At 43.7% G+C, this 27646-nt stretch overlaps 2 protein-coding genes across 7 annotated transcripts in view; one reads left to right on the forward strand and one right to left on the reverse strand.

The window, feature by feature from the left end:
- fmnl3 (formin-like 3) overlaps positions 1-5911 on the forward strand; it is a 33054-nt gene extending 27143 nt beyond the window's left edge. For 2 of the 5 annotated variants that reach the window (XM_041945244.1, XM_041945250.1), the window contains 4 exons: positions 1095-1187; positions 1316-1439; positions 2495-2607; positions 4394-5911. In XM_041945244.1, the coding sequence (XP_041801178.1) occupies positions 1095-1187; positions 1316-1439; positions 2495-2586 (309 nt within the window). In that variant the 3' untranslated portion in view covers positions 2587-2607; positions 4394-5911. Of the gene's footprint in view, positions 1-1094; positions 1188-1315; positions 1440-2494; positions 2617-3150; positions 3195-4393 lie in introns of all 5 variants that reach the window. The other 3 variants (XM_041945245.1, XM_041945249.1, XM_041945248.1) reach the window with 3 other exon arrangements.
- Positions 5912-6075: 164 nt separating this feature from the next.
- Positions 6076-27646, reverse strand: part of lrp1ab (low density lipoprotein receptor-related protein 1Ab) — an 86379-nt gene continuing 64808 nt past the window's right edge. The window contains exons 45-89 of one of the 2 annotated variants that reach the window (XM_041946013.1): positions 27152-27277; positions 26918-27046; positions 26467-26586; positions 25929-26042; positions 25645-25794; positions 25431-25553; positions 25143-25259; positions 24894-25022; positions 24647-24775; positions 24354-24494; positions 24014-24201; positions 23133-23316; positions 22953-23038; positions 22734-22853; positions 22410-22597; positions 22061-22266; positions 20076-20264; positions 19370-19518; positions 19013-19106; positions 18774-18890; positions 18504-18623; positions 18275-18397; positions 18060-18185; positions 17826-17942; positions 15855-15961; positions 15597-15729; positions 15266-15388; positions 15021-15143; positions 14776-14913; positions 14526-14663; positions 14283-14402; positions 13887-14161; positions 13582-13760; positions 13366-13472; positions 13081-13200; positions 12783-12959; positions 12475-12615; positions 12125-12298; positions 11320-11481; positions 11026-11197; positions 10824-10925; positions 10070-10143; positions 9895-9988; positions 8909-9053; positions 6076-8053 (exon numbers count right to left, since the gene is read on the reverse strand). In XM_041946013.1, the coding sequence (XP_041801947.1) occupies positions 7916-8053; positions 8909-9053; positions 9895-9988; positions 10070-10143; positions 10824-10925; positions 11026-11197; positions 11320-11481; positions 12125-12298; positions 12475-12615; positions 12783-12959; positions 13081-13200; positions 13366-13472; positions 13582-13760; positions 13887-14161; positions 14283-14402; positions 14526-14663; positions 14776-14913; positions 15021-15143; positions 15266-15388; positions 15597-15729; positions 15855-15961; positions 17826-17942; positions 18060-18185; positions 18275-18397; positions 18504-18623; positions 18774-18890; positions 19013-19106; positions 19370-19518; positions 20076-20264; positions 22061-22266; positions 22410-22597; positions 22734-22853; positions 22953-23038; positions 23133-23316; positions 24014-24201; positions 24354-24494; positions 24647-24775; positions 24894-25022; positions 25143-25259; positions 25431-25553; positions 25645-25794; positions 25929-26042; positions 26467-26586; positions 26918-27046; positions 27152-27277 (6227 nt within the window). In that variant the 3' untranslated portion in view covers positions 6076-7915. Of the gene's footprint in view, positions 8054-8908; positions 9054-9894; positions 9989-10069; positions 10144-10823; positions 10926-11025; positions 11198-11319; positions 11482-12124; positions 12299-12474; positions 12616-12782; positions 12960-13080; positions 13201-13365; positions 13473-13581; positions 13761-13886; positions 14162-14282; positions 14403-14525; positions 14664-14775; positions 14914-15020; positions 15144-15265; positions 15389-15596; positions 15730-15854; positions 15962-17825; positions 17943-18059; positions 18186-18274; positions 18398-18503; positions 18624-18773; positions 18891-19012; positions 19107-19369; positions 19519-20075; positions 20265-22060; positions 22267-22409; positions 22601-22733; positions 22854-22952; positions 23039-23132; positions 23317-24013; positions 24202-24353; positions 24495-24646; positions 24776-24893; positions 25023-25142; positions 25260-25430; positions 25554-25644; positions 25795-25928; positions 26043-26466; positions 26587-26917; positions 27047-27151; positions 27278-27646 lie in introns of both variants that reach the window. The other variant, XM_041946012.1, reaches the window with a different exon arrangement.

Below are 27646 nucleotides of genomic sequence, written 5' to 3' on the forward strand. Positions count from 1 at the left end.
GACTTGGATGTTGTCAGTCTCAGTGAGCGCTGAGCTCTGGCTGCCTCCGTGCCACAGGACGTGGCGCACAGTCCGAGGCCAAATAACAGGAAAGGCCAGCTGGGTCTGACTCTGGAGCTGCAGCTGTGGTGTTTAGACTGGTTCTCCCCACCCCTCCTTCCCTCCTCCCCTTCACCCCCGGACAGCCTCGCCCTGCCCCACCACACAGCACACTTCCTTAGATTGTTCTCGGTCTGGATTTATGGGATCGGCTCAAGGAAATGTGCAACACAAGGATCTCTGCGTATGTGTGTGTCTGTCTGAGTGCGTATGTGTGACTTAAAGGAAGAGTTCGTGAATGTTGCGGCTCAAAGTTGGTCTAGAGGAAAAGGGAGTTTCAATGTTTTAATGCCAAAAAAGAAACCAAAAGAATCCAAAAAGAAAAGGTTTAGAAATCTAAACTTAATTCTATATCAACACACACACAAAAAAGCAAAGATGGCAGCTTTCCCCTACAGAGCTTCCTGCCAGTGAGTCAAAGGTGGTAATTAAGACACGAAAGAGATACTAATGTCTTAATATAAATTGATTAAATAACATTTAACAGCAAAATCACTGCCTTTCTGACATTAGCCTGCCAACAACATTGTGTTCTTGGCGACACTTACAGATGAGATCGATGCACTCTCACGTCGGTCTGTTCAAGTAAGTCTTCAGCCAGCAGCCAAGTAGCTTAGCTTAGCATAGATAATGGAAACAGGGGGAACCAGTTAGCCTGAGTCTGTGCAAAGGTAAAAAAAAAGAGCTTTAGAGGTCCTGCAAGGCAGATTTAGTTCACCATGCTAGCTGTTTTCCCCTGTTTCCAGTCATTATGCTAAGCTAACCAGCAGCGACCAGCAGTATGTAAGAGAGTGCTAAGTATAATTCTAAAGGTGTTAACCCATGTTCACTGTAAATTAGCTGTGTGTGTTAAAAGGGAAAGGCTGAAAGAGAGCGAATACATTTCAAATGAGTTGTTGAGTTTTCTCTGCACGGCCACACAAGTGTATTGACATGGATTTGTTTCAGCTGCAGTTTCTTGTCTCAGACCGGTCACCTTTTCCTCCCCTCGACAGGATGCAGTGGAAGAAAACGAACAAAGGAAAAAGCAGGAGCAAGCAATGAGGGAGAAGTTACTGGCGCAGGAGGCTAAACAGCATGACCCCAAGGTACAAAGTGCATACAGCCGAGCTGAATGAAGCCTATCAGATGTTTACTCAGCGCTAAATAAAGCCTTGTGGTGTGCCAAGAAGCTCAGTGAACAGTATAAATATCCTCTCCGCTGGTGCTGGTGCAGGTCCAGGCCCAAAAGAAGAGGCAACAGCAGCAGGAGCTGATCGCGGAGCTGCGCAGGCGGCAAGCCAAAGACCACCGGCCCGTGTACGAGGGAAAGGATGGCACTATTGAGGACATCATCACAGGTGGGCCAGACAGCACCCTAAAAAGACCCCACGCGGGTGCCGGCGGCTCCGGTCGTCCCAGGTCGAGGATGACCGTGGTCATTCACTGCTCTGCTCCTCTGAAGTGCACCTTGTGCTACGTGGTCCAGACGCCGCCACATGTGGAGCACAGCACGTAGCGGCACAGTGGCCTGGTTAATCCACGGCACGCTGTCTAGTTAGTTCACATGTACACCAGAGCTGTTCCAAGTGTACGTTAGATTCAGGATATATGATCTTTAGTGACAGGATTCCTCTTTAAAGCCATTAGGTGTACATTTATTATGCGATGGCAGCATTTTTGATGATGTTTTTGTTTGAAGAGAAAAAGACAATCCCAGTGAAAACAGATGGTGTATGATGCAGGTGTCTGTCCTGCAGCTACCACTAGGAGTCGCCAAAGTCAGACGTTTTAAAAGCCTACACATGGGAGCTTTAATGGGAGAAAAAAAACATTATCTACAGCCTCAGGATAGCACATAAGTTAACAGATGTTTTTGTTAATCACATTAATGTCATTTTTAGTACTGTTAATAATGCTTCTATGCCACTACTATCAGAACTGTTAACAGCTTATTACGCAACTGATGCCTTCCCAAGACATGCTCAGTGTGCCCCAATCCAATAGCACTTTAAATCCCCTTATGTAGCATTTATACGCCGCACACAAACACACTATAATGCAGTATGTTAATGTACAGTATTTGTCAGCAATTATTTATATCATAACAGCTGTTTTTTTGTACCAGCTTGTCATACACCAGCATCGACCCACGGGAGTATAATGTGTAATAAACCATTTATTAAATGTTTATGCAGTGTATATAAATGCTCACCAGGGGGCGTTAAAGTATAATGTTGCCTCTAATCCTATTAAAAACCTCTGAGGGTTTGTAAGGTTCCATAGATCTCCAGTTTTCTCCAGTCTCCTGAAAGAAATTTGGAAGGTGGTGCAATGTTTTTCATCCCCTCCCCCCCCCCAGAAGGGCAGTGTCTCAGGTGTGACATGTTTTCTCTCCCTCCCCCTCCTCCCCCAGTACTGAAGAGCGTGCCCTTCACAGCCCGCACTGCTAAACGCGGCTCACGGTTCTTCTGTGAAGCCAACCTCTGCGACGACGCCAACTGCTAGCCCTCCCCCCCTAATGCCAAGGTTGTCCAGGTGTCTCTCGTACGCCTCCCTGATCCCCCCCTCTCCCCCCACTGTGCATGCAGCATGATCCCTGTCATCCACCCAAACCCACACCCCAGCACTCCAACTACCGTGAACTAACTTGGGCCGTCATTGGTTGTTTGTGTTCCACTTCAGACGACTCCTATCAGGCGTCTGGTGATAGGAGTCAGCCAAACCTCTTTGCCTGCCACAGACCTCCACGGGAAATAAAAGCGTTACAGTGCATCAACATATTTTATGTGTGAAAAATATGTCGATGCCCCCACGATACAAACGGCCATGGCTGTGATTGGATTAAGTGCATGACAGCGGTAAACGGCTGCATTATTACGGCGCATTTCTTTTAAAGCATTCCTCTCATGGAGCTGACTTCATCAGTCATAACATAAAGAGGTTTGGCTAAGTTACTGGTTGTCATCAACGATGCCTTGTTCCATGAAACTAACTTGTTTGGTGTTGGTTTTCCGGCTAACATGTGACTCTTCTGTCCTCAACCTCCACTGTTTATTCTACCCCCTCCAGCTGAGAAGAAGATTAATGACAGTATTTCCCACTCCTAAGAGAGGGTAAGGAAGGTAGCCTGGCTCAAACCCGGCCCGCTTGGCCCTCCAGCTCCTGTGTGCTGCTACAGTGATGTCAGCTGCTTCGGCTAGTGCTTTGGATGCAAAAAAAAAAAAAAAAGATGCTTCACAACACTGAGATTTGCTTTACAACACAAGAAGATTCATTAAAAAGTTACACTATGTTTAGAGCTTAAAGAGGTTAAATTGCCCGAGCAGCCATTAAACCTCAGAGAGGAAGCCTTTTCAGAACATCATTGTTCAGCTTCAGTGCATACCTATACCCTTCAGATCATCATCATCATCATCCTCATCATCCTCCCCTCCTCCTATTACGTGTTGCATGTTGTCCAGTGTTCATTTACCTCTCACCTGTCAACCACGTCCGCCATGTTTTGTCTTCGCTAACTGTCACCCGCGCTGTGCTGAACAGCCGCTTGGTCAACAGGCTCTGGAATAAAAACACACACAGTTAGTTACACACACACACACACACACATACACAGTGTGTGTCTGAGCTGAAAGGTTTGTGTTACTGTAGGCACAGCTAGCTAGCTTGATCGCCGCCCGGCAAACCAAAGAGCTTGTTGACCATCGTACTGTAACTGTAATACTGATGACTGCTGCGTTGTTACTGTTGCCATGACGACATTCCCAAAGCCTTGCATTTCACTTTTTTGTGACGCTGCTACCAGCTGAAATACAAGTCTATGGGAATGTGTCATGTAGTGTTAAGTCTGCACTGTTTATTCGCTAATTTTACGTTTCTAATACACAGTTTTACAAAGTTTAACTGCAGAATTTATTGCAGATTAGATTTTTGAAGTAAACTGGATCAAACACTCAGTTGCCAGTACATTAGGCACACCTGGCTAAAGTGAGTCTAAAGTAGCGGCCGTGCATTGAATTCGGTTTTTCGGCTCATTTTGCAGCTGTTAAATTGTCCTGCATGACACACAGAGACGTTTCTGTTATTCAGCCAATCCTCAGTGATATAAATGAGGTGGACAAAATAATAGAAACACAGCAGTTTATTAGGTGTATCTAATAAGTTGCCAACTGAGTGTATGCCCTCTGCATTTATGGCTTAAAAACACTGCAAAAGAAGTTTAGTAAGCAGACGCACGTTTGCAGATTGACCTCTGGGTCCTCTAACATGTGTGTCCCCCCCTGTCTCTCACCCCTCTCTCCATGCCCACTCACAGATCTCCGAAACCAGCCTTTCCTGCGAGCTGACGCGTTGATCCGGAGCGGTTGGAAGAGACCCTAAACCACTTATTCGTCACTTATACTCCCCTCCCCATTATAACCTTCTTCCCTGTGTCCCGATGGTCTGTCTCAACCCTGAGGCTGCAGATGACAAAGACTGAAAAGAGGGACAGGACAGAGCCCTTGTCTTAGCTGGGTAATTTATTTATTTATGGAGGCCCTTTACAGCCACTTTTCAGTGAGCAGGCATCGGCACAGAAGCACAATGGGCCGCTCCTGTCTCACAGCAAACATAAAGACTGTCCCGGCTCTGTCGCCACTGAGAAGCAGACCAGTCGGAGGACGACTGACAAGACAGGTGAGGTGAGACGAGGACTGGCGGACCACGAAGCAGGAAGAGAGGTGCTTTCACTATCAAGTGCCTGCCAACATGTGGATCTCATTCCGGAGACCGTTCATTTTCTCAGATTATGCAGTCGTAGCAGGACTTGGACTGGGAGGCAGCCAAGGGAAGACGCCAGCTGCGCTGCTGGGATGCTTGCCTCGAAGACACTCGCAAAACCTTCCTCCTAATAACAGAGAAGCTTCGATATTATAATGAGACTTTTGGGGACTGTTTCCTTACATTCAGCCAAGTCAACACGCTCAATCAAGAGTTACTGTCTAATTGTTTAGATTTCAATCGTATGTATCTTGAAGGAGAGAGCATGGATTCTACTGGTTCTTTTAGACAAGCTAGCCAAACCAAAATTTCTCGAATGTGTCTCATTTTGCTTAAGAAGTGCCTTTTTTTTTTTTTTTTTTTTTTTACATGTAAGCAGTGTTATTTCTCATGAGTCAGCCATAATTTGTTTATTCTACATCTTTCATTTGTTAAAGATTGTATTTTTTAATTGCATTGTACTATAACATTAGCCTTATAATACTGACAATATGCAACAGTTGACATTTCCAGCTTTAAAGGGCATACAACAACTAAGCGTGAAGGGGGAAAAAAAGATTTTAAAGATGACTTTTATTTACCTCGCTAGTACATCGATGTCTTAAAGCTCATAATTTGTCCAAGGAGTTCTTAGAAACTGAATGTTACACGCTTTGACAACACTTTCTGTCACATTTTAAGTGACATTTGGGAAGTGACAAATGTATGAAGATTCCACATACACTGCTGTTCAAGGGCCCAGATGACTTTAACCTGCTCGAGATGTGGTGATGGATGAAGGACGTTTCCAATCTTATGAGGTCTGATGTTTAAAGCTTTTTTTTTTTTATCTCCTCTGTTTGAATAGAGATGATGCGTTTTCTCCTAACAGCTGTTTAAACTTCCATTGGCACAAAGGGAGCTCTGTACACTACTTAATTTGGCTAAACCATGGTCTGAGACACTATTCTTCAAGTGGACATTTATATTAATGTACATTCAAATCAAGAAATTTACTTTTTAGAAGAAATGATCCATGATATTGTCTATTGACTGAAAAATGACACTTCCTGTTTAATAAATGAGATGAATTATGTAACTATAAGACCAAAGACTGTCATTACAGCTCAGGAGTGAAATCAAAGGCTGGTCTTTGTTTGATGAAGCAACATTCAAAACAAGCGATTACTACATATTTTATTGAACCTTTTTCTTTTTAAGGATACTGGATGTTAATTTCTGATGTTCTCCAGCAGGAAATAACGAGCAAGCTTTTCGCCTCCATCTCTCCAAATGACGGACAGAGCCACCGTTCATTTCTACTATAAAAATCCATTTAATTTCTTATATCAAAAAGAAATAGAATCATAACAAAACAATCAGAACCACAAATGTCCATGTGGGTTTTGCCACCAAAAGAAATTCTCCAACTGAAAAATGATTATTCTAATTTACATGGTCAGGTGAAAATCAAACAGAGCAGGATGTAAAAATAAAAAAAAAAAGTGATGAATACTGTTAACAAGTGAGGGGCAAAGCCAGAGTTTCATCCAGGATGGGTGTGTGTGTGTGTGTGTGTGTGTGTGTGTGTGTGTGTGTGTGTGAGCACCATGCAGAGTGATATGGCAGGTATGGCTGATAAGCTCAGTTAAAAGCAGCGTGGTGAGCAGTGAGACACAGAGCAACACTTTTAAGACTAAAATCCAGTTTGACAGACAGATGGTTAGCGTTAGCAGCAAGGCAAAGGATTTAACAAAGGAATGCTTATCAGGAAGCTGATCAGTCCCTTTCCTGGGAATGCACTTAACAATGAGCATTAACCTAAATTGCATGTTCGTGTAATTACATACAATTTAAAAAAAAAAAGGAAAAAAAAGAAAAAAGGAAAAACTCAATCTCCCACAGAAGTACGTACCATCAAACGGTCTCCCCGGCCTTTCCTGAAAGTACATTTACAATCAAAAGACGTGGAACAAAAGCTAAACGCAACCATTCTCAGCTACTTATTCGTCGCAGATTGTTTTTCAGTGATGACCGGAAAAAATTCACAGAAGCTTGCCGTCACTCCCAACGAGGACGCTCTAGAACAGTTTCAGAGCAAAGCCTGGCTCCTGTTCAGAGTGTCCTGCAGTAGGCTAAACCAAGGCCACGGATATCCATCCCAGACTTTTCACCCTGGAATGTGGACTTTATTACAATCATCTCCATCCAGCGCGCGCACACACACTGCCACTGTCTCATTCATTGCTGACAGAGTATGTCAATAATACAATGACTTAAAAAAACAAAAAAACAACTGTTAAAAAGTACAGACTGCTATTTGTTATTGATGTTTGTATTCCTGGGTATATTTTCAAGACACTTTGTTAATAGGTTTATATATATGCAAATATATAACTTTAGTCTGTGCAAGGAGGTAAAAGACAATCACTTGAATGTAGTTCTTTGAGACAACAGAACAGACACTCTGATGCGGAGTCCTCCATGTGTACATGTGCAGTAGAACAACTTCTCACCTCTCTCCCGGCCTGGGTCCCCCTTTAGACCTCCAGCAGCAAACGTACATATACACATAATGTGAAAGACTGAGCCGAACCAGCGTCCTGGAAGCATTCAAAGTGAGCACTGACACTTTCTCCTCTCTTTCATGGACAACAAGGACTTGGCAACGTTTTCTAGGATGGAACAATATTCTTTTTTTCCCCCTATACAATTAATACAAAAATAAAAAATTCAAATTGTTCCACTGCCATTTGTATCTCTTATCTTTTACATTTGCACAGAGGTAGTGGCTATATGCGTGAGAGGGGAGGGACAGTTGTGAGGAGGAGGTGAGCAAAATTAAAAAGAAGAACTGAATAAATGTCTATAAAATGGTTCCTTTTTGTCACCAGAGGATCTTTTTTTTGTCAAAGAACAAAATATAATACTGCAATCACTTAAAAAAGTAGTCCTTCATTTTATACATTTTATACAGTGTTCTCGCTTTTTTTGTTGCTTTTCTTTTCGGTCGGTAAAGGCAGAAGATGAGAGAGCTCGTCGTCTCAACACTGGGTTGGGCAGGGCAGTGTCGGCAGAGTTCAATCCATGCCAAGCTCTACGCCAGCGGGTCACTCATATCCTCGTCGCACTGGGAGAGAAGCTCCTTCTTTTCGTCTGTGCTGGCCAGAGAGTTGCGGCTGTTGTGGGCGCCCATGTACAGGGTGGCATACACTGGGTTGGTGAAGTTGGTGGGCTGCGGAGCAAAGAAAATTACATGGTGACTCAAAGGGCCTGAGAAAGGCAGGGACTCTAAATGTGAAAGTAGCATTTACTGTTTTTGTGCATTAAAAAGGCCGGTTCACACAAATTACACACATACACACACAAAAAAAAACCAACATATTTTCTCTCTTAAAAAGGGTCACTTCACCTAAATCACAACAACAACAACAACAACACAGTTCCCCTCTCATGAGTGGAACTCTTGCAGATAGTTGGTTTGCTATTTTTTTTTTTATGTCTTATATGTTTGCTATGTGTGCATAGCAGCTCTGGTTCTTTGCTTCAGGCAGTCAAATCACCAATCAGCTGCTCCAGTAACACGTCAGGTGTTACTGGAGCAGCTGAAAGCTTCAAAAGACTCTTCCTCCACCCGCAGGAGCAGAACCTTCCCGCGCCACATTGTTTGTTCTTTGTTTCGCCTTTATTTAATTCACTTAATTAACTTGAATTTGGTTCACATAACTGTCTTTCCTACTTAATGGAGCTTAACTCTGAGCTGGTTTTACTTGCCCAGGTTTTCACATATTCTGAGATTTCTGCTACCACCTCAATACAAACTGTGGTCAAAGCATTGAGTGCGTCTTTCCAAAAACAATGTCTGTGGGTAAGAACTCTCAGAACAGTTTTCATTGGAACTACTTCCTACCAAAGAAATGGCAGCACAAATGAAATTCAACTCCTCCCATGCGCTGGGGGTGCTGGCAGAAGTTTCAGAAATGCTCAAATTTAGGTACGTAAAACTCAAATGTGCATGGCTAAATGCCACCAGGAGAAGAGGAGATGGGTGAACAAATGCTTTATATAAGTGTGCTTTTAGCTGTTTTACCTTGTCTGGGTCCAAAGCAAAGTCTGAATCCAGGAGCTCCCCAGCATCATCGTCAGGGTCTCCTTCATAGATCTTATAGGCCGGGTTCCCGATCTCTACATTCATGGCTCCATTTGTCATACGGTGGTGCTGGAAGCCCTTTGCACTGCAGACAGAGATCAACAAATAGATTAACAATTCAAGCAACACATTTAGACCCTCGCTTAAAAAAAGATCATGAACTATTTTTGGGCAAAACCTTAAATTAAACAATTCTCAGTGGGGTGACTCATTGCATAAACCAGGTACTGACGCAGTACCAGCAACATACAATCCACACAATCAAGACAACATATATTAAAAGCTTGTCAAATGAGCTTTTGACAAAAGGCCATTTGATCAAACCCAGAGAATATACTGCAGCATGTCTGTAGTGGAGAATGCTGGATTTTTACATTGCAAATATTCGGCTGTTTGCAAGCATGTAAACATTTTTCATAGATGCACAGTTGTATATTTTACTATGCAAGCACATGGTGTAAAAGCCTTACATTTATACATGTAAACAAGGAAAGGTATGGAGACGCAAGAAGGACCAAACAGTTTTGTTTGCGCATCACCAGCTAAGCTACTTCAGATCAGAGTGAAGAGGTCCCTGTGTTGCTGGGTGGGAAACCCCGTGGGAGGCAAACAGGAGATGGCAGGCAAGGACAAATGGACAGATTTCTGCACTGACCAACAGAATGGACAAATGGACTGACAAAAAGCATCTGACGGGATATCAGGGAAGGGTGGGGACAAGATTTGTGGGTCAACAGGTGAATTATGTAACCCTATGAAGTTACCGCGAGCACTGAGAACGAGATTTGCCCGGCCATAGAGACCTGGGAGACAGGAAATAGATGGTTATCAAAAGGTAAGAGAGAAAGAGACGCTCGATAGCATAGGTGTGAGGAACAGATGAAAAATGGGAGTCAGGATCTAAAGTCTCTGAAACCAGGACTCACCCGCGCATTCTTCGTTTGTACCACAAGATGGCGCCGACCACCAGCAGTGCCAGCAGCAGTAGGAGGAGGACCGGGACGACGATGGAGGCAGTACCTGCAAGTGCGCAAACAACGTGAGCAAACAGGATCAAAGTGCATGTTTTACTGGCAAGACTCTCTGAACTGTGTGACTTACTTCCACTGGAAGTAGAAGAATCCACAGAAGCTGCTGCAATTTCACATCTGTATCCCCTCCATCCCACAGGACACCTGCACACACAGTGAGGCAGAGTTACAGTGTGTGTGTGTGTGTGTGTGTGTGTGTGTGTGTGTGTATGTGTACATGCAAATCCACTTATTTTATCGTTCCTCGCTCAACCCGGAAATCATCCCAGTCTGCCATCATTCAGTGTGCTTCTATCTGCTCTAAGGAGCGAGGAGTGAGGAGGGGTCTCTGACATAAACAAGTATATGTACAGTACATAGTATATTTTATTTATTTCCAGAGTCACCATCCAGCTAAAAATAGAAGATCTGTCTTAACTGTAGGTCTGAGTGACAAAATGACCATAAAACAACTTTCTTTATTTATCAGAGAGATTTTTCTCTACTTCTTCACTGAACTGCTCTTTTCCATTTTCTCTGTATCACTGGATCATTGCACATTTGGCCTGATGAATATTTATTTTAATAATAATGAATTTACAAACTCAAAATCAGCAAACACCTATGCAAATATTTCACAAAAAAACAAGCTGCAGCCTGTACAAATGGATCAAGTGCATTCAGTGTCTGTAGTTGGGCTGATCTGAACACAGTATAAATACAGAATGTAGGTTCTATTAATGAGCGGGAACTGACATGGAATCTGTGTGTGTGTGTGAGTTTGAAAGACAGAAAAAGTGTATTAATGAGTGTATGATGAGTTGGTGGTGGGTGTCATATCTTACTTGCACTGAGGCAGCAGTGTGCGAGTGTCCACCGAACATTGTCCGTTTGAGCAGTAGTCCAAACAGGTAAAGCAGCTGGGTTGGGTCTGACCGTTGGGACAGCTACACACAGACACACACACAGATAAAAAATTAATCATATCATCAATTGATGATGCATAGATATACGTCTGACCGAGTCCACATTCCACCGCGTACTCACCTGCAGGAAACCTCACTCGAGGATGACGTCAAACACTTGCCCGTTCCGCAGAACTGACATTTGTCCAGCTCACACTGGTGTCCGATGTACTGAGTGGGGCACTGACAGAGTTTGGTGCCATTGGCGGTTTGTAAGCAGGTTCCACCGTTGTGACAGAAGCCTTCACATTTACCTGAGGACAGGAAGACGTGTGCAAAAAAACTGATTCAAACACTGTGTCATAGATCGCTTTATCATCCACAGTCTACAGTGAAATAAAAGTCCTTAAATGCATCTGACAGTGCTGCCACTTACTGTACTGGCACTGGTCTCCCTGGTACTCCTGCGGGCAGCTACAGGTTGGCTGGTTGCCCATGTTGACCGAGCAGTTGCCTCCGTTCAGGCAGTAGTCCTGACAAGTGTGGCGGCTACAGTTGGGCCCTGTGAAGCCCTTTGGGCATCTGCAGGTTGGAGCACCTAGGACCCAGGAAAGACATTAATTTATATGTTAATTTAGAGCAAACTGCAACTGCTCACACACAGGCTGTAGATATGCATCTAACAACATGCATCCCTTACAGGATGTAGAATGTTATAATTTTGCTCAATTTTACTGTTATTAGAAACGTACATTGTTTCACACATTATACAATAAATAAAGAACCAGCACAGACTGAGAGTGACATGCACATGTGATTGCTGTTACTAATGAATACTCCAGAGAGCGTTTTTAGAACAATTTAAGTTTGCTCAGCTGCCATCAGTGGCCTAAATTACCTGCTAGAAAAGAATTATCATATAACATCAAACATGTGTTTATCCAAGTGTCTACTTCACTTCATAATTTGCCAGTTAGAAACATTTTCCCCCAAGGTAACTGTCCTATTTAATAACCTCCAGACAGATGAGAGTATTCCCACTGACTTTGGTGTAACAAAATCATAACAAATGCCAATCAACCCCTCTCAGTTCTACAGAAATATACACCACAGAGACCTAGAAATACAACTGTTCAAATGAAAAGGGAAGACACTAAATATTAACTGAAAGACCTCTTGCTTAACTACTAAGTAAGAAAAGTAGAATAATGAAAGTCGGTGCAGGTGTGTCGTTCTCTTACCTGTGTGGGAAGCAGTGCATGTGCCTCCGTTCTTGCAGTAGTCTCTGCACTGGTTGATCTCACATCTCTCTCCGGTGTAGCTGGGCTGGCAGCGACACTTGGCCACCTGGCGGGCATTGAGGAAGCAGCTCCCGCCGTTCTGACACTGTATATCGCAGGGCCCGGAGGGGGGAGCTGTGTAGGGGGAATTCCATGATGAAACCAACATTTTGTATACAGCATCTGACTGTAAAGGTGCCCTGATGAAAACCACCCAGGAGTTCAGTAAAGTGAAAGCAGTGGATACGTTTGTTATTCTACCGCTCTGCTATCTGTATGTGTACATCAGTGCACTGTATCTGCAGACTTACAGAATGGTGACTGGGTGGGGGCCGGTCTCTCCACGCATGTGCCATTGTCGGCCATGTAGTTGTTAGGGCAGGTACACACTGGTCCGCTGGGGCTGAGCAAACACAGCCACTCACACTTCTTCCTGTCACATGGGTTAGTCACTGGTGCAGAAAGAGACAAGACAAACAAATAAGAAAAACTGCATAAGACATGCAACATACAAACCCAAAATTCTAAAAACCTTACTTCCTCTTGGTAGATGTGTGGATTTATTCGCATAAAACTTGTATGCTTGCAAGTATAAATGTATGTGTAGAAAAGCACTCACTCTCTGGCTGCTTGTAACGGTGGTAGAGGACTATGTCAGTAGCATGGTTGATGCCTGTGGTCAGATTCTCCATGGGGCCTTTGCCAAACTTGTTGACCCGGAAGACAACATTATTGATATAGGTGACTCCATATATGTAGTCCTCAAAGATATCTATGCTGAATGGATGGAGCAGGTCTGGAGATGAGAAAAAAAGAGAGAAATGGGTCAAAAAGAGGAACATCGGCATGCATCACGTTAATGCCAGATTTTCGAACTTTCATGTTTCACACAGTTTTTAGTGTAGAAAGAACTCAACTGTTTTTGACACCAGAGACAGAAATGACAGGATCAGTGCCATCCAGACGAACACTGCCAATCACTGAGAGTTTGGCATCCGCCCAGTAAAGACGCTCGTTGAAGTAGTCCACAGCCAAACCTGTAGAGACAGAATGGAAGCAGATAGAGTCAGGGCAATTTAACTGGAATAAAAGGCTGTGACGTAAAGCTGTGAATGTGCAGCAGGAAGACGCTGAGAAATAGGACTTTATTTTAGTCCAAGTGAGGATTAAGATAAATAAAACAATGCTAATACAGCACTGACCTGTGGGCCACTGGATGTTTTCATGAACTAGAGTTTGTCTCAGAGTGCCATCCATGGCAGCTGTCTCAATTTTAGGATGGTTCCCCCAGTCTGCCCAATACATGGTACTGAGGAGAAACAGAGTTGGAACACACAATCAAAAACATACACCAGTAGAAAAAGTCATTAAAAAGTATGTTTTATATGATTGTCAAAGAGCTCAGCACTCTCTCTTACCCCCTCTGTGGATCCACTACAATGGCATAAGGCTCGTCTATCATGCCAGAGATGAGGGTCTTGCAATGCTGGCCTGACATCTGAGCCACTTCGATGACATCTCGTCCAGAGTCGGTCCAGTACAAGTTGCCAGCCACCCAGTCCACGGCGATTCCACGAGGCATCTTCAGCTCTTTGATCTGGTTACGGGCAGAGCAGCATTTACAGGATGCTTGTGTGTGTGTGTGTGTGTGTGTGTGTGTGTGTGTGTGTGTAAGTGGTATGATGGAGAGTTCGTTTTTCCACACATATTCAACCAGCATTACCTGTAGGTTGGTGATCCTGCCCTCACTCTGCCGTCGGTTACGGTGAGAGTTGGAGGAGGTTGACGGGCCCGGAAGTTCATAAGAGGAGATGCGGCCTGTGTGCCAATTGGTCCAGAAGATGCGATTGGTCTTGACGTGCAGGTCCATCGCATCAATACGGACGCTGGCATCGCCCTGGAACGTCTGCTCATAGCGCCAGTTGGGCATGCCGGGGTCCAGGCTGCGTATTTCATTGTCGTCGGCTATATAGAGGATCTGTCGACTGCTGTTCATGTCTGGAGGGAAAAGAATCACAAGGATGGACTTCGAAATTAAAATTCCCAATTATTACGAGAGCTTTAAAGAAGCCCAAAAGGAATAAGCAGTATATATAACAGATCCAGTTATGGTCCTTACTGTCAGCCTTGCAGGTCTCGTTGATCCTGGTGAAGTACTTGTGGCAGCTGCATTTGTAAGAGCCTTTGGTGTTGTTACAGATGTGGGAACACACTCCAAACTGCAGACACTCATTCTTATCTGAAAAATGGAGATTCAATGGCAAGTCTTATTAAATAGAAAAAAATTACAGTCCAGTTCCTCCCCTCTGTAAACATCCTAGTGAATCTGTCACAAGGGGTGCAGTGTTTTGTGCGTGTGTACCTCCACATGTGTGGTGTCCCGTCTTCTGGAAGCCTGGTTTGCAGGAGCAGAAGGAGTCTGTGCCGTTAGTGACACAGTGGGCCTCGTCTCCATCACCACACTGAGTCCTGTTGCTCCTGCAGTCATTTAGTTTAGTGTCTGAACAAGAACACACAAATGAAATGTAAGTGATTCTGCTGGTGTTTAACATTTGATACCTCAGATTTGTGGTCAGCTGCGATATAAAGAAATCATTTTTGACATGAGGCACCTGTCTTGCAGCTGATCTCATCAGAGCCATAGTCTTCACAGTCGTTGAAGAAGTTGCAACGCAGAGTGGAGCTGATGCATCTGTGATTGGCACACAGGAACTCATCCTTCTCGCATGTGGGAACAGCTGGAGGGACCTCTGTAGATATATAACACCGCGTACACAAACACAGGTCAGAAACCTCTGGAATCAAAGCTGAGGAAGGAGGGGATTTCAAAGGGATTTCAACAATGACCAAAACGTACGGCAGTTCAGTTCATCTGAGTTGTCGCCGCAGTTATTGACACCATCACACCTCTTTGACACTTGCAGACACACACGGTCGTTTTGGCAGCGGAAAGCTCTGGTGGGAGGACACTGGAACTTCCCTGAGAGCCAAACAGAGAAAGAAGAGGACAGAGAAATAGAAAAAATAAAGAACAATAGGTGAGGACAAGAGACAAAGACTGACAGACATTCAACATGTGTGTGATCCGCATGCTGCACTCACTGCACTCTTCAGGATTCTCGTCAGAGTTGTCCCCGCAGTCATCCTCCCCGTCGCACTTCCAGGCGAGGGGTTTACACAGAGTGTTGTTACACTGGAACTCATCCAGAGGGCAGTGACGCCCAGCTGAGAAAAACAAAAATTATTTTTACCACTGCTGTGGTCTGCATGAAACCTGATACACCTTTTTAATGGCATTTTGCATTTAGGTAATTAATTGTGTGGCCATTCATAGTCACACATTTATGGCACGGTTAAACACAAAAACAAACAATTAGAATAGTAGTAAAAACACAATAAAATTTAGCTTATACGGACACAAACATACACCTACCAGCACTGCCACAATTCTCCTCATCACTGCCGTCCATGCAGTCAGGATCAGCGTCACATCGCCAGCGGATGGGGATACAGTGTCCGTTCTTACACTGGAACTGGTCGTTGTCACACTTCAGATCACAGTCATGCTGAAGAAACGTCAGAGATCAGCTTTCATACTTACAAATGAATAGTAAACACATATAATCTAACTTTCTTTTCAGATTAACACAACATATTGCTTAAAGGACACCCAAACATGAACTTTCTGCACCTCATCAGATCCGTCAGCACAGTCGTGGTCTCCATCGCACTTCCACCTCCCAGCAATGCAGCGGCCGTTTGTGCAGGCAAACTCACTTTCTGAACATTGCCGAGGCACTGCAGCAGGAGAAACGTTCGAGTCAGTTACAACACCAGTAAACATTGTTAACAGTGAGCTATGGCTGCTTTAGCCTTCAGCACAAAACACAGGACAAAGGTTGAAACAACCACAGATGAAGACTGCAAGGGGTGATGTGAGAGACTGAGTGGAGCTCAATAAGTCTCAATGTTATTTTAATGAATTTTTAACCTAACTGATTTGAAGTGTTTTATGTATGTTTTCATATGATTAAATTGTGGTAAGAAGAAGAATTGGCCTTAAAAATAAACTCTCATGCAGTGGCATCTAGTGGCAAAAGGGAAACAGTACAACAACATTAAAAAACGAGCCTATTTAGAGCTTGCCAACTCTCACAGGTGGGTGTGGATCAGACAAGAGCATGAGTGGAGACACAGCAGAGAGGTGACACAGGGCACACCTCAAGTCTCTTATTTGATATTCCCTCGCTCCTTGCTTGAAGCAGAAGTGGTGGCTTGTAGGCTGTCTCAAAGCTCTTATTCTTGTTCTGAGGAGCAAGGAAAGAGCTCTGAGGAACCATGAGTGATGAGACACGAGAGCAGCCTTCACGAAAGTAACTTAGCAGCCGACACGCCCCCATATTGGATCTTAGTGATTGTTCGGATTCTGCAGCTGATCGGACTGATCGGATACATCACAACATCACTGGAGTTTCATACCAGAGTGAAGACTGATAACAGATTAAACTCAAGTGTAGCACCGCAAGTTTTATATTGTATTTGTTTTCTGGTTCATCATCTAGCTACAAATCTGCATTAATTGCAATTTTGGACTACAAACAACTTTCTCAATTTCTGAGAGAGATCTTTCTTTTCGTGATATGGTTGGTATTCCCCTCATTAACTTTTATAAGGGATACAATTAAAGTCAGGGAGAGAAGGAGAGAGAGAAGAAACATTTTTTATATCATTTATCATCATTTCCATTGACACACATGAGAGGCTGAGCGTCAGGTTTGATATGGTTACATAATCTAAATTCTCTATGAAATATTTAGCCTTTTAAATGATTTCTGGTGTTGAATGGCACCATGATCATATTCTGGGTTTTATATAAATAATGAATTCACAATCAGAAAATCAATAAATACAGATGCAAATAATAAATGAATAATATAAACCCATTCTGCCAGTATAAATCGTTCCTGTGCCTCTGAGCAGGACATGACGCACAGCATAAATACAGAATGCAGTTTGCTATTCATGTTCAAGTGACAGGTAACAGGCTACACCGACAAAATGCTGCTGCTCTAGCAGTGGTAACTGTGTGCCTTTATTGGTATTAGCACAGTGCACATGTGTTCAGACACAAATTCATCACAACTGTTAAAGCTGCTGCTGTCATCACAAATGGACACTGCTAGACAAGATGCTTTAGAGGAAAGGACTTTGCATTTCTCTAAAAACATATTTCCTTGTTTCTTCTCTCTTTGCGTGGTTTCTTTGCGTCCCTTCATGCATCCTTGGTGGGCGAGACTAAGACGCAAGTGCGGGAAATGAGGACGCGATTTAAGAGACTTGAGGTGTACCCACAGAATATGGGAGCAGTACACAAGTGAAGGTGGAGTGACTTACCTCAGGCTCATACCAACAGGACAGTATGAAATGAAAACGAACATCAGATGAGGTGAGATGCATCAGAAATGACAGTGAACGGATGTTAGTGCTGAACAAGTGACTTAGTGTGCACAGTTAACGAGTTAAAGGTACAAAGTGAGAATGTTACCGGTGGACAAAGGCATGAGTGTAAGTGACACTGGACGAGGTGAGACAACAGATTTGACAATATAGTTGACAGTTTACAGTATGAAGGCGTTGTCTCCAAGCTGAAAGTGACACCTACTACACTTGTCTTCGTCTGAGTTGTCCCCACAGTCGTTGTCGTAGTCACACTGCCAGCGGCCCGGCACGCAGCGGTTGTTCTTACATCTGAACTGGTACGGCTCACATGTCCTCTCGGCTGTACAAACCACAGAAAATGTTACTGTCAACAACATCAAAACAAAAGGAAGTAAATCCTAACATCACAATAAGTCTGAATAATCCACCTAATTAAATACAGAGAGGATATTCTTACCACACTCCTCTTTTGGTTCGTCTGACGCATCGCCGCAGTCGTCCTCGCCGTCACACTTCCAGCGAGCGGGGATGCAGCGTCCAGAGTCCTTACAGCGGAACTCGTCCACACCACAAGTCATCTGGGCTGGAGAGGGGAACATTTGGGAGGTGGTTACATTTGAGAGCTGATTAGGATGATTCAGAAAGTAAATTGCAAAATAAAAAGAGTCTTACTGCAGTTGGCGGGTTCGTCCGATCCATCCACGCAGTCATTGTCGCGGTCACACACCCAGACACGAGGTATACAGCGTTTGGTGATGGCACACTGGAACTGGGTGGGCGCACACGTGACCTCAGCTTTGGGAGGGAATAACAGATTTATAGTTACCGCAGGAAATTAATAGCAAACATCAGAGCTGGCACTATATTACACAGGATGTAACTGAGAAAAGCTTCTACTCACGGCAGTCTTTCTCGTCCTCTCCTTCTCCGCAGTTGTCCTGGCCGTTACAGCGGAAGATTCCCGGGATGCAGCGGCTTGGGTGGGAACATTTGAACTGGCTGGGCAGGCAAACGTGAATATCTGTGGTGCAGTTACACGGGCAGACACAGAAACAAGCGACGGATTTGATGCTATTAAGTCATGAACAATAAAGTGATGAAAAAAAAAAGACAGGGCAGGACGCAGGTTATTAAAAGTGTAAGGTAATTATTTGGGAAAAGAGAAACATACCACAGTTGGCCTCATCTGAGTTGTCCTGGCAGTCGTTGTCTCCATCGCAGATGTAGGCAGGGTTGGTGCAGATGCCTGTGCCACACTGAAACTGCCCCGGCCTGCATTTAAACTCAGCTGTCATGGTGAAAAAAAAGAGTCAGGAACACACTTAACTTGCATATCAACACTAACATGTACTGTATATTACAGGAATGTGACACACTATCATCTCCTAATTATCTTTCTCAAACACTCACGGCAGTCTGCTGGCTCGTCCGACCGATCACCGCAATCATCCTCTGTGTCACATTTCCACCAGAAAGGAATGCACTTGTCGTTCTTGCACACAAACTACAGCAGGAAGAGGGAAATTACTCAATTAATCAAAGTGATGATAGGGCATAACACCAGAGTCTCCCCTGATTCAATGCCACTGACAAAAGCGGGAGCTACTGTAGCACTGGGCAGCGAGCCAGCTGTCAATAGACAATCAGCAGACATAAGCAGTTCATCAAACAAGACACAGCGAGACATGGAGAAACGAAAATCCACTTATCAACTGTAGTAATTCAGTCATATTCACACTGATGATCATGTTTGCACAGCCTCTTTACCTGGCTGGCTGTACAGTTGGACATGCAGGTACGCTGATCATTGGCCAGGTAGAAGTTGGTGGGACAGGCACACTTGTAGCCTCCTCCAGGTGAGAGGAGGCAGAGGTTGCTGCAGCCGCCGTTGTTCGTCTGGCACGGGTGGTTGAGCACTAGCAAAGAGACGGAAAGAGGGGACGTGTTTTAACTTCTGACCACAACGACATGTTTTTCAGCTGAGGTCTTATGATACCTGGATTAATGTAGGGGGAATTATAATCATGTGTTTGTAAGTGCGTCTTTGCGTCTTTATATATCAATACATATAATGAATTCCTACACCATAACCAGTTAAATGCTCATTCAAATCTTCCGTCTTGGACTCGATGTTAGGTTCAGTGTACATTATGTTTAAACAGAGTCAGATAATTTTATTTGGGAATTGGGAAGATAGTGATTTGTTAATTAAAAAACGTTTCCATGTTTTCCCATATTGCCTTCATCTCAATACACCACAACAACAACATAAAGTTTGTCTTAATTCAGTGTTTTCCTGTTTTTGTGCAGAATCAACACCAAGGCCACTAAAGATTTTATTTCACAACAACAAATATACACAGTGGTTGCGCAGTTATGTGCACTACGTCTGACATACTGCATGATACTTTTTGTCAAATTCCCCAACCTTTACACATCCATTTCTACGTCCTACTGCAGTGTGTCCTCTTACCCTCAGGCTGGCGATAGGGATGGTAAATGTGGATGTCCATGGGGCGATGCAGGGTGCTGATTAGGGTGGACTTGTTGGTACCCAGACTCTTATGAGCTCTGTTGATGGACTTTGTCTCCCAGTCAGTCCAGTAGATGTACTCCTCAAACAGAGTCATGGCAAAGATGTGGGGGATGTCCTGGCTGAGAACTGTGAAGCACCAAAGAATTACATTTGATTACACTGTTCATGAGAAAACACCTGAATGAGCGGTACAGTCAATCTGTCATACTGAAGCCTTATTACTGTGATTCTGTGAAGTATTGGATTTCTACAACTTATTAGCAAAATCAATATTTTTCTTAAGAAGTAAAATATTTTTTAGCTTAAAAATGCACAGTCAACACTCTGCTTTCCAAAACAGAGGGACTTGGAGTGCGCATAAGGAGTGGAGAGAAAGTGTGCATACAACAGCTAGTGTCTAATCACAGAGAAACCAGTAAGTACCTGGATTTTTCCCATTATTCCCATTTTCTAGCAGTCCAATGACCAATTGGAACCCTCATTATTACAGAATTTTGTGAGATGGCAATCTCAGTTTTCTTATTCTTGCTGCTGAGGGGTTGATTTATCCCAAAAAAAACAACCTTGAACTGTTCTGAACAGAGGCAGGGTGGGGTTCACAACTAAAGCGGCTCCACTATATCTAACTCTTACGTAATGGGTTCTATGCCTCATTAGGCTTTACACTGTATTTGCACTTTTTCAGCTCCCATAGACTTCACTTCATGTGTTTGCTCTCAGTATTTGAGTATGGTGCGTCTGGTTTCTGCTGTAAAACACAGCAATCCAAATACATCATGTGTACATGGAGCTGCAAATGCAAGAAGAAACACACATGAGGGACACAAGTTCAAAACACCTTGTCATTAGGTGACCATGGTTTCAGTATGGATAACAAGTGAGGTGCTTTAAACAACTATAAAGCTGTTGTCATGTGATAGGTGTAGTTTTACAACATCAGGCTGAACTGTGATATTAGCTAGATTAGCACAAAGCTCCCTTTGGTCAATCCTTATCTGAATTCAAACAGGCCAAGTCTCATTCTGCAAACACACACAAGGCCACAGGTGTTTGAATGGTGGGTGTGTATCAAAGGATGGGTGAATAACCCCCTGGACAAACTACTGGTGGACTAAAACCACCAAACTAATACAAGACTGAGGTGTGGTTTTATGAATTGTAATTTGGTATAGAAAAAGCAGTTTTTCCTGCAACTAGTTTCCATCTGAGTGGTTTTCCTCTTGAATTAAATGTACGGCACTCATCGTACAATGCTCCCATACACCCACAAGTTTACATTGTGTTCATTCTTCATTCTAGGAATGGTGGGATGCCATAGCTCTGTATGAGCAGAGCAGAGCTTAGCATATGTGAGAAATTTCAAAACAAACGCCCGCTGCACTCCAGAATTCCTCTGCATGCCCGGTCGGCTGACAATATCAACTATTGTAGCGATCATGCTAAACAATAGGGCGCTATGCAGTCGTCATGCATGTTAGAGGCCTCACTGATCAGAACAATCTCGCCCATTCAGGGTTCCTGTCCCCCGGGTCTATGTTGCAGGACTCAGGCCTGGCGGACAACCATCTGACCAGCCTGCTTGGTGACTCCCAAACAAGTATGTGTTCATATGCATGATGAGAGGAAACTCAGACAGTTTACAAGTCCATTAGCCTGTCACCCTATAAAATTTAGCCACATCAAAACCTATGCAGCTGAACATTCAGTTTCTGCACTTCCTTACGTCACTACCAGGGTGGTTTTGTCATAAATCATTTCCCCTGTTAAAGCACTGACTCAAATATACATGTTACAGTATATTCACAGAACAATATTTAGACCAATACATGCAACTGGAACCCCACACTGTCACAAATCAGTTGGAAAAGTGAGTAAAAGCAGCAAGAAAAGAACCAGCGTCTGATTGTGCTTGGGTCTGTTACCTGTGTGTCTGTTGGTGCCATCCAGGCTGGCAAACTCAATGTAGTCCTCCCTGGCATCGGCCCAGTATATACGGTCATTGATGAAGTCCAGGGTTAGTCCATTGGGCCATGTGATCTTATCCTGTACGATGACACTTCTGTTGGTGCCGTCCATCCCGATTCTCCCAATGTGAGGGTTGTCACCCCAGTCAGACCAATACAGGTACCTAACCAGCAGGGGATAACGATAGTGTTACAGATACTGTAGTGAGCCTTAATGAAATTCACCTTAAATTCAAAATATATATATTTTTAAGCATTTATCATAAGGAGATGAGGGTGTTTATAGCCCATAAGCTGTGTTTCTTACCCATAGCGTACATCCACGGCCACAGCACGAGGTTCCCTCAGGCCACTGTTCACCAACACAGTCCGGTAGGCCCCATTGAGTTTTGACACCTCGATGGTGTCCCGACCTTTGTCACACCAGTACAAGTTCCCACCAACCCAATCCACTGCCAAGCCATCCGGGTTACTCAGGGAGGTCCGGTGCAAAACCTGCTAGGTCAGGTTTTTACAACAGAGGAGAATGATTAAGCTTTCAGTTAGAAAACTTTCAGAATTCAGCTTAATGTGTTGACTGTGCCACTCAAATTTCCACTTGGATTAAAGGGCGTTTGATTTCCTCACTGACCTCCATGTTGCTGCCATTCATACGCATGCGTCGGATCATGCTGCCCTGAGTGGTCACGTCTGTCCAGTAGATCATCTGCTCTGCATAGTGGAAGTCCAGTGCTACTGCATTATTCAGACCCTGAAACAGAGATAGGTACATTATTAACAGGTGTGTGGCGTGCTAACAATAAGTTTTGCTTTGTTTCAGGAGGTCAAACAGAGAACCAGTGTGTCTCACCTGTTTTATAAGAGTGTAGTTGGAACCATCCAGGTTGAGTTTTCTCAGGTAGTACCGGTTAGCAAAGATCAAGTAGGGCTCCTCTTCTGCACACAGATACCAGACAGAAAATATGGGCTTCAGGATTGAATTGGCTATGAGCAACCAGCAGAATGCACAACACACACGAGCATGGCTTACCCGATGTGGACTTGCAGATGGTGGGGTCATTGGGGCTGAGTTCAAAGCCATCCACGCAGAGACAGTGGAAGCTGCCATGTGTGTTGATGCACCGCTGAGAACAGGGGTAGGTGGTTGTGCACTCGTCTATATCCACGCACGTCTTCCCATCCCGCTTCAGCTGGAAACCAGGATGACACCTGCACTGAAGGGGCCAAGAGCGCAGAAGAAATGTCAGAATCTCACAGCCTGCAGGTTCTGGCACTTCTCCCTGCTGAGTCTTGACCAGTTACAAGAGCCTGTAACCACCTGTCACAAACCTCATATATGTGTTTTTCCTTTCATCCAAAGCCTAATTCTTACCCACTAAAATCTCAACACTGAAATGAAACTCAGTTGCTGCTTTCAAAGAGGATGCATGAATAGCTACAATGTATATGCACAAAGGAAGTCACACCTGACCAAATCCATGATGGTGAAGTTATGTATGATTAAATGTTGTTCAAACATTAATACTGGCTGTGCAATACCCTTAACATCCCCCACCAGCATAATCTGAATCTTTTTGGTGTTATCATTTTCAAATGAAGCTCTGACCACAGCCTCAACACCGCAAAAATGAGAGTTCACACAGAGTTCAAGCTGTTCTAAGACCGGCCTCCTACTTTCAAGAAAGAGAGCCAAAACATGTTTTGGTCTTACATAACTACATGCCTGAAGTGAGTGGTTCCTGACCTTTTAACTTTAGGTCCTCCCTAACTCACCAGTCGCTGCATACAGTACACCTCGTTTGTCTGTGAGGTAACTCTTTCCCAATTAAAGTCAGTGAGTTTATGAAGTAATTAGATTTGCTTTAGCTAAAAAGTGGGGGGAAAAAAGCATTAAAACAACCACTTACTTACCTTGAAGCCAATCTTGAGGTCATCACAGAGCTGCGAACAGCCACTCATCTTACTGTTGAGACACTCGTTGATGAAGCAGTTGAGTTCATCTGAGCCATCACCACAGTCATCGTTGCGGTCACACAGCAGAGTCTCATTCAAACACTTGCCATTGCGGCACATGAAGGCTGACTCATTACACGTCCTCTCTGAAATCAGAGACAAATGGCATGTTATTTTAGTGCCACTTTGAAACAGGATGCAGCTACAGCAGTTATGGCTTCTCATTTGATTCATACTTCATTATGTTGGCAAAGAAATAAAAGTTACAAAGAAATAAAATGGTGATTATAACCCCTACCTGAGTCAGTGCAGCGAGGGTTCTTGGGAGCCTCATCGGACCGATCCTGACAGTCAAACTCTCCGTCACACTCCCACTTCTTCTGGTTGAGGCAGCGGCCGTTGGCGCAGCGGAACTCATCTGGGCCACATGTCGGGTATTCTACACCAGAACAAGAGTTTGTTTATCATTAACCTTAACCTCACCTGGTGGTACAACAAAAAATAATTCATTCTCCATTCATTCTCTTACAACCTATTTTTGGTCTTGCTGCATTTCTCTTCCTCTTCCATCATTGTTACACAAACACTCACCACATTCTGGGGATTCATCTGAGCCATCAGAGCAGTCAATGTCATGATCACATACGAAGTGTTTGGGGATACACTGCCTGTTCTGGCACATGAACTCATTCTCCACATCACAAGTGCTGTTGGTGTACACTGGAAATGGAAAAGAACACACTGCAGTTAATGGACTGTGTTGGAGCGTTTCTGTGGTTTTTATTTCTTCAATCAGGACACAAAGCAGCAAGATTTTCCATAGGGTTATCCCACTCACTGCAGCCAGCCTTGACACTCTCATCAGCTCCATCAGGGCAGTCCTTGTCTCCATCGCACTTCCAGCGTTGAGGCACGCACATGTGGGAGCCAGGACACTGGAAGGCCTCAGGACTGCAGGTCTTGGATTCTGGAACAACATTATGGGAAAGTACAACATCAGGAAATCTTACAAATACAGTCAAATGCCTCCACTGGGCGTGGGAGAAAGTACTTTCACACTGCTGAGTGCAAGTAATATGTCACTTACTGCATTTCTGGTCCTCATCAGACCCATCACCACAGTCATCAGAGCCGTCACACACCCAGTGGGAGGAAATGCAGCGGTGGTTCCCACATTCAAACTGGGTGGATGTGCAAAATTTGTCTGCAAAGGATGGCAAAGAGAGCTCAGAATTTTGGAGAAGTTATTTAATTTACCCCTAAGTCATGTTTTTCCACGTGCAGTGGGAAGCCTAAAGGGAAACAGTCTGGGTTTTCTGGTATGCTTTGTGTTTTCAAGAAAGGGTATTAGATGACAGCTTTATAGCAGACTGACCACAGTGTGTCTCATCAGCTCCGTTCTCACAGTCATTCTCCTTATCACAGGTCCAGCTCATAGGAATGCAACGACCACTGGGACAAGCAAAGAAGTTGACTGGACATTTAAGCTTCCTTTTATCTGCAAGACAACACAAAAAAAACATACTGTAGAACCTTTGACTATTTCAGAGAAGCTGAAAGCATTTTAGAGTGGAAACACAGCACCCAACCTGGGCAGTTTCTCTCATCTGAAAAGTCTCCACAGTCGTTGTTGCCGTCACACACCCATGAGGACAGATAACACAGAGTAGTTTTCTCACAGCTCTGGAAGGATGCTCCTTTCACTCCCAGGCGGAAGAAACGGGAGCAATCAGTGGGTTCTGAAAACATTGAAAAGTGCTTTTAAAAACCAACTTTAAAGAAATATTAACTAATCCACTGAGCTCATTTTCCCACTTCTCATTCTTGTTAAGCCAGCTTTCCCCCTTCAATCATTTTTTCTAGATGTACTCACGGCAGTTCATTTCATCACTAGCATCCTCACAGTTGACCACCTGGTCACAGCGGCTGTAGTTGGAGATGCAGCTTCCATCTTTGCACTGGAACTCTCCCACTTTGCACAAGGTCACTGCAGGATGCACAGCAGATTTCACAAATGAGGAAATAAGTACACCATCACAAGCAAATAAAGCCTCCTCATTAGTCAACTTTACAATGACTTTAGTATCTGCCTGTCAGTAGGTATTTCATTATATCAAAAGAATTTAAATGAATAAGAAACATGCTTAACAGAGAACATGCAAGAGCTGCAGCCCAGAACTCAGACCCAGATCCTGGGCAACTTTTCAAATTTGTTCTTCAGTTCTGCTCTGGCAGAACTAATCCAGTTAAGGTGTCATTAAAATGGGCAGATCAGACATAACTGTAAAAGTGGTGCCAAATCTGATACCAGGCAAACATGGTTGACATGGTTTCTATTTGTGTATCTATCAAAGGCTTAACTAATGATTTTTCAATCAGTTGCAGCTATAAAATGGAAATTAATGACTTACTGTTGCAGGGCAGTTCATCTGAGTGGTCACCACAGTCATCCGTGCCATCACACCAGAACTGGTGGCCGATGCAGCGGCCATTCATGCAACGTCTGTAGCCTTTCTTACAAATTCGATTGGCTGTGGAGGAACAGCAGATTATTAGAGTTAGTCCTTTTTTACATATTTTGAATATGGCCTAATCTACCAATCCACTGTTTTAGAAATTAAACTGATAAGATATATTACATATTCTGTATAAAAAATACTAAATTTCCGTCAACCCCTCCACTGGTAGTCATTTTCTTTCTTCTATAGTCCTATATTAGCCCTCTTCTCCTTGCAATCTAATAATAATTTATAGCATTTATGCACGTATTCTAAATCGCCATGAATATGACCATCAGCTTATAAAACATAAATGACCTGTCACAGCTTATTGTGCCAAACTAATAGTCCCACAAAAACTCACCACAATAGGACTGCTTCTCATCAGACTTGTCCTTGCAGTGGGCCATGCCATCACAGGTCAGGCTGTAGTTGATACAATCGCCGTTTCCACACTCAAAGTCATCCACACTTCCAAATGATATATTCAGTGCTGGTGAGGCAGAAATATTGAAAATTCAGCAAAATTCAAACATTTAATCAAGAGGAGGTTGTTTAAAATTTATCCGAAAATAACAGAAGATGTTCTGTCTCTTACAGGAGCAGGTGTTGTCTTCCAGAAGTTGTCTGTCTCCACGGCAACTGCAGTTGACCCGTCCATCGGATGTGGGTAGACACAGGTCTTGGCAACCTCCGTTATTTGTTCGGCAAGGAGAAAACTCACCTGAGGAATGTGCAACAAAGAGGGGTTATTTATGGTAGTAATGTTACATGTTATTTCGTTGAGCAGATTTTTCCTCATGTCAAATGAATAACACAGAGCCGAGCACTTATGCATCTAATGATATGAAGTCAAAGATAATGTCAGTAAAACAGAAGAGACTGTGAGGCTGACATGCTCACAATGGCAATGCTAACATACTGGTGTTTAGCAGCTGTAATGCTTACTATGCTTGCTATGTCCACCATCCTAGTTTAGCATGTGAACATGCTACCATTTGCCAATTAGCAATAAACACAATGTACAAGATTTTGACCTGATGATGGCGCTAGAAAAGTCAGGAGATCATCAAAGTGAGTACAGTTCATTTGG

Source organism: Chelmon rostratus, chromosome 10 (genome assembly GCF_017976325.1).
Source record: "Chelmon rostratus isolate fCheRos1 chromosome 10, fCheRos1.pri, whole genome shotgun sequence".
NCBI classification, from domain to species: Eukaryota; Metazoa; Chordata; class Actinopteri; order Chaetodontiformes; family Chaetodontidae; genus Chelmon; species Chelmon rostratus.